Raw genomic sequence first — 6,143 nt, forward strand, 5'->3', positions numbered from 1 at the left:
ATCTCACAGCAGCAACAACAAAGCAGTGAGTGAGTTATCTTCTGCAGTCAGCTAAAAAAGAGACAACACACACACACACACACACACACCATTTCTGTTCTCAAGTGCCCTCTTTGTGACCTTCACTGCCTTCCTTGTCTTTCTGTCAGATGCCCCTTGTTTAAAAAGGTTTTAACTCTCATGCACTCGCTCTACACGCGTTCACATGCACATAACCAAAGCCAGGAATCCACTGTGACATTAAGTATCACAATTTTATTACAAAAATTAAATTCTTCATCTCTCAGTTTTGCCATGCTTGGAGCATATAACAATACAGTAAAAAACCCGGACCCAGAGAAGATAGTAAAGCAGATTTCAACAATGCTTTCACAGCACTCGTCATTCATGCTGTTACTAAACACACACTGTAACATTCCTTATACAGAGTAGTACAAACACCTGCCGAAACACGTCATGTCAGATAACAAACGGTAATCAAAGTACATTTACCAGAGAAACAGGAAACTCAACCCAGCTCAGAAAGGGAAACAGAAAGCAATAAAACATTGAATTTGCAACTGAGAACATACTGAAGGTGCTGAAGATTTGAACCAGCCCAAGGCACCCAGGCTTTGTAGCAATGTTGGCAAGTTTAACGACATTCTTACAGAAACACTTGAAGCGAACAACGACTACAAATTGACTTGTACCAGAGTCTGACTTTGCAGTGTCCTTCAACATACCCTCCTTCTCCCGGAGTCAGTCACAGTGCAAGTTCCGGAGGGGGCGGAGCCAGTGAAGGAGAAAGGGGGGGTCGGGGGTTCGGGTCAGAGAGGGGTTTGCAGGGTGCTGTACCGCACCAGACATCACTTCACAGCGCCACACACTGACACGAATTGGATGGACAGCGTAATCTCCCACTTTCCGGAGGGAAGTAGGAGAGGGGGGGGGGGGGGGGGGGGGGGGGGGGGGGGGGGGCGGTTATGTAATTCCTCTCGTGGATTGTGAATTGTCCGAACATAAGGCGCAGATTGCCAGCTGCCAGTCCAAGTCAGCCAAACGGAAAAGCTTAGGTGTGCTTTCAACGGAACGCCCAAGAAAAAAAGGAGGAACAAAAACCTTCTCACCGAGGCTTCCAAGACGATATTTTTTTTCCTCAAGATGAAAAGTGCACATAAATACCTAAGAATGATAGAAATCCCAGATGTAAGCTTACCAATATAACTGAAATAGTCTCTAACGAACGTCAAATGAAGACAAGAAGGACAAAAGCTCAGAAACACAGAGAGGCCTCTCGTGCAGTTCAGTTGAGCGAACGGCACGGCTCGAAGGTCCATTTGGTCGCGCCGCCAAATATTTCGATGTTGCTCTCCGTCCAGGAGAACACGTTGCCGGCCGGTGCTTTGCTGTTGCAGGTCGCCAAGTTGTAGATCTCGGCGATGGAAAGTTTCCTATTCCAGATATTTAGGTTTGCTAGTTCACCAACATAAGCTTGCGTCGCATCGAAGCCCCCGCCCAACGTGTCCTGTGGAGCAACGCAGACACGTGTTAGTCATCAGAGACACAGTTCAAGTGTTATCTGGTCGGAGAGCTGGAGAAAAACTTACCAACTTTACCAATCAGGGGGTCATTTGTTCTATTTCCAGACCCTGCAGTCCTGTCCTTAGGTATACATAAATACATAAAGTCCCTAGTATGCTAATTATCAGGTTCTTATTAGTATTTTATGCTTCTACCGTGACATGTCTCCAGGCTTTAATGTTCAAAAAGCTCTTTTCTTCTCTCATCCTGCCTGTGCTGCAGCACCTCTTTGGTGTGTGGGAGAGAAAGTCCCTCTGGAGGGAACACAGGGATTGTCACCTTTGTAGGCCATTAACATGCACACAATCAGATGTAACACACTACAGGAAAGGGGAAACCCAATCATAACAGGGCCCCTTTTACCCCAAAGTGCTCACGTAGGAATGTCTACAGGATAGAGGTGTGTGTACGTGGATGTGGATAACACAACCTGAGAGGATTGAGGATGTATCTGAGCAGTGTCATTGGCCACATGCTCTCTTTATATTGGATATTTCTTCCACAGTGCAACAAGCTCATTTCCTGTGTCACATCTGAAATGTTTCCTTGTCAAACACTTTTATTTTTGCCAATCCAGGGATGATAAATTACAAACTCATTTGATTGGAAAGCCTTAATTTGCCACCTCTTCAATTTCCAACCAATCTAATTCCCGTCATGAATATTCCTAATGGAAAGAGATAACTGTGCAGCATCACTGATTTGGAAATGATTCACACCTGCTCTTGTCCCAGGACCAGCACCCCCTCTGGTTTGATGGGGTGGTACGGCGCCAGGTTTTCTCCACTTCCCCGCATCACCCCGTCCTGGAAGGCTTCCCACATCCCGTCCCGGGTGGTCCACGTGATGCACAGGTGATGCCATTTCCCGTCGTTGATGAGGAACGGCAGCTTTGCAACCTGCCGCAGAAACACACAATCATATATTTGTCTCTCGTGAACAATTGTCTCTTTCACACTTTAGCTGCAGAGTCACACTTCGCCTGAAAAACCTGTCGCTTCCACACCTTCTCCTCTTCCTGCTGAATCACTTCCCATCTGAAAAAAAATCCCTGCTGTTGCTCACCTACATGAACACCTATTTTTAACCCATTTCCATTTCTGGAACAGGAGAAGCTGTCATCGAAGCACAAAGTATTATAACTTGTTCCTATTGTTCCTGTCCATATCCATTCACATATACCTTTATATATTTAAACATTCGACTTGTCCTCTTCATGTTAGGAATCATTTGGTATTAGGTCATCGCCAAGTCACATCAGCCAGATTGTGAAGGTCGTCCTTCTTACTCTGTGGGTATTGCTTCTGCTTTATGACTACGGGCAGATATGAGTTAAATATGCATGGCAGGGACGATTTCAGAAATGACTGTGTTCTGTTTTGTCGTGACATTGTTTGCCCCTTAGCCTTTAACATAAACATCCAGTGTGGTAGGACATTAGTTCCAGTGTTCCAGCATCTTCATTTTTATTTCCAGTCTCCAAAAACGATCTCCATCACAAACATGATACAAGTAAATGTAAAAAAAACCCGACAACGACATCCTGCAGAATTGTATAAAATAATTGTGATCACTTTTCCCTCACCTTGTCATTGATGAGGATCTCCATGGGGTTGTTCCCCCACTCAATCAGCACCAGCTCGTTGGTCTGGCCCGGCACGGCGTAGGAGAAGGGCGTCCCCACCCCGGGGGAGGCGTTGGACTTGATCCACAGACACACGCTGAAGGAGTACATCTCAGGGAGGCTCCTCTTGGCTTTGGCGTACATGTAGTTGGTTCTCAGGGGGAAGGTGAGCTGGAACTTGTCTGTGGGCCTGGTTTCTTTACCTGTGGACGAGACGACAGGTTTATTATAGATTAGGGCTACAATATTATTTCCATATGTGATGAACCTGTTCAGCAATAGTTCAAATCAGCTCCACCGCGACCGACCTTATGTTATTTCTACAGCGAGGGGACGGTTGAAACACTTTTGACTTTTCTCTCGTTACTCAGAGACTATTTGGTCCAGACCATTCACATTTGTATATATTAAACTAATTAGCCAAATCATTTAAAGATGATTACATATGACATTTGTTTACAATATATACTGAAAAGAAAAAAGTTAGATTATTTTCTTGATTTATCGATAAATTGTTTGCCAGAAAATGGTATTTACTGGTATTTAGGGGCAAAGAAAAGCTTTAAATATACATATTTAAGTAGAAAATGACTCAAAGCAATTTGTCCATTATTTAAGTTGGAAATGACTTTGATATATATATATCAAACCGCATATTATTATTATTGCAGCCCTACCTACCATAGAGGCAGACATTTGTTAATGAGAACATATTTTAACGTATGTAAAATCATGGTTAAGATGATAGGATGTATATGATTAAAGTAATGTCAGTTGAGGAAAGATTCGAAAGACCCTAACCCTGACATGTTTTTGTTTTTCCTCCAAAATCGTAAAAAGACCTATACTCCGGATTAAATATGATACACCCTTCTGACTAGGATTTTCTGTGCCTCTATCTCCCCCGCCTCTCGCCCATGTGCTATCAGTGTTGAGACGCGGTACCCGTCCCGATATAATGATCGTCCGAAACGCGCCAGTGAGAGGCGCACCCTGCTGCAAACTTTCCAGCCGGCTCTGACCTCTGCACAGCGGACCTCTGCACAGCGGACCTCTGCACCGCGGACCTCTGCACCGCGGGGAGCTGGGTGTTCAGGTTTAGGGCTTTGGAAAACAGAAACTCAGCGAAGCATGAGCTCTAACAGGTCCTGAGATATGCAAAGCATTGCAGCTCTCCTCTCCTCCTTCACACTGTGCGCAGCGAGATGCGGCACTGTGCACGCGTCAACATGACTGGTCCTGTAATACTGACTTCTCACACGTCCTTGCTGTTTTAAAACCATTACATGACACCTGATCTTGTTTAGAACTCCTCAATGTTTGGACAGCTTTGCACGCGCGCAATACATCCGTTCGCCCTGAGAATCCAAACGCACCTTTCTCTAGGTCTGTGATGCGGTGGTGCAGAGTGGTGAGCGTGGACTCCACTCTGTTCCGCTGGTCGGTCTCATTCCTGACGGTCGGTTTGGTCTCCTCTATCGTGTTGACCCGGGACAGAACCTGCTTCTCCATATCGTCTATCTTGTTCTGGAGCAGGTCTTTGAGGCTGTTCGCCTGCGCGGTGTTGTTCCCTCGGCTGTACTGCTGCATCGGACACAGGGAGACACACTGGGTTAAAGGGGGCACGGGGAATACTTTAGTTAAACTCCCTCAAAGATGGTCCCTTTTACTCTTTGTGAAGCTCCTAGTCTGATTATGTTTGTATGTGCGCCAAATTACTCAAAAATGCGACTTAACTTTACATAATGCTTCTCACTGACTGTCATTTAAACACTAAAACACATGTGTCTCCAAGCAAACAATATTGCAGCAGTGAATTAGAGGCTCAACCCTATTTTCCTATTAATTACCAGCAGGGTCATCTAATTCCCCTTTCGCTCCTCTCCTCACCTCTAGATTCTCCAGTCTCTGTTTGAGCGTCTGTAAAGTCTGCCCCAGCTGGGCCAGGGTGTCCGTGGTGCCCCGGGATACATCCCCCATCGTGTTCTTCACCCCGGGCCGCCTCCCGCCGGGTCCCGCCGCCGGGAGGCTCTGGCTCTCGCAGCGGCTCAACTTGGACGTTAGTTCCCTGATTGTCTCCTTCTGGTTCATGATGGTCTCCTTCTGCTGCAGCACGGTCTCCCGCAGCTGCAAGACCGTGGCCTTCAGGTCCTCCGCCGGCCCGCTGTTCTGCATCGTGGCCGCGCACAAGTCCATATCCTTGGGCACCGACGTGCAAATAAACTGCGTCTGTCCGAAGTCTTGCGCCGAGCTCTGCACAACAACCAGGCAAGAAAGTATAAAAAGTTTCCACGAGAATCCGTCCATGGTTCCAGTCATGTTGCAGAGAGTGTGTGAGAGAGTTCAGCACCACGGAGCTGTCCACTGGAGCTGTGAGCTCTGCCGGCTGTGTGCACTTTATATAGCGGACATAAGGCAGCGTAGACACCGCATCAGGCAGGGAGAGGCAGGGCTGCTCTGCCCACAGTCCAGCACCTTATTTAAGGTCGTCCGCAGTATTTGCGCAGCAGCCACTTTACAGTAGCAGAGAGAACACGCTGGCTGTGTAGTGAAATGGAAGTGTGAAGGCAAATACACCTGATGTAGATATGACGTCATTATATCCTTCATCTCGCTCTTTCATTGATGGGAGAGGCGTTTTAACGTTGTCTTAATTAATCATCTTTAAATGGTTTAAGTAATAATCAGAGAGATGTCAGTTCAATACATAATAATTTGGTCGGTTTAGACCAAAGGGTCTCTTCATAACCAAGAAATATGCAAAAAGTGTTGAACCTCCCTGATCTTATCTTAAATGAAAGATGCTTACAGAACTGTCAGCAAAATGTACTAGCCTACTTAAAAATAGCATTACAGTTCCTTAAGTTGGGGACAGTGGAGTACATTTGACTAATTTAACTAATTTAACCGCAAAAAGGTTTCGTTTAAAAGTAACTTCAGTTTATTAGACTCTTAA

At 45.9% G+C, this 6,143-nt stretch overlaps 1 protein-coding gene across 1 annotated transcript; it reads right to left on the reverse strand.

Annotated features, from left to right (window-relative positions):
- Positions 1 to 228: 228 nt before the first annotated feature.
- Positions 229 to 5,599, reverse strand: LOC117464245 (neuronal pentraxin-1-like). The gene is made up of 5 exons (XM_034107015.2): positions 5,078 to 5,599; positions 4,564 to 4,771; positions 3,149 to 3,390; positions 2,283 to 2,462; positions 229 to 1,507 (listed from the first exon to the last, which is right to left on the reverse strand). Exons 1-5 carry the CDS (start codon positions 5,504 to 5,506, stop codon positions 1,286 to 1,288), a joined length of 1,281 nt encoding a protein of 426 aa, XP_033962906.1. The 5' UTR covers positions 5,507 to 5,599; the 3' UTR covers positions 229 to 1,285.
- Positions 5,600 to 6,143: the final 544 nt, after the last annotated feature.

Source organism: Pseudochaenichthys georgianus, chromosome 1 (assembly GCF_902827115.2).
Source record: "Pseudochaenichthys georgianus chromosome 1, fPseGeo1.2, whole genome shotgun sequence".
Taxonomy (NCBI): domain Eukaryota; kingdom Metazoa; phylum Chordata; class Actinopteri; order Perciformes; family Channichthyidae; genus Pseudochaenichthys; species Pseudochaenichthys georgianus.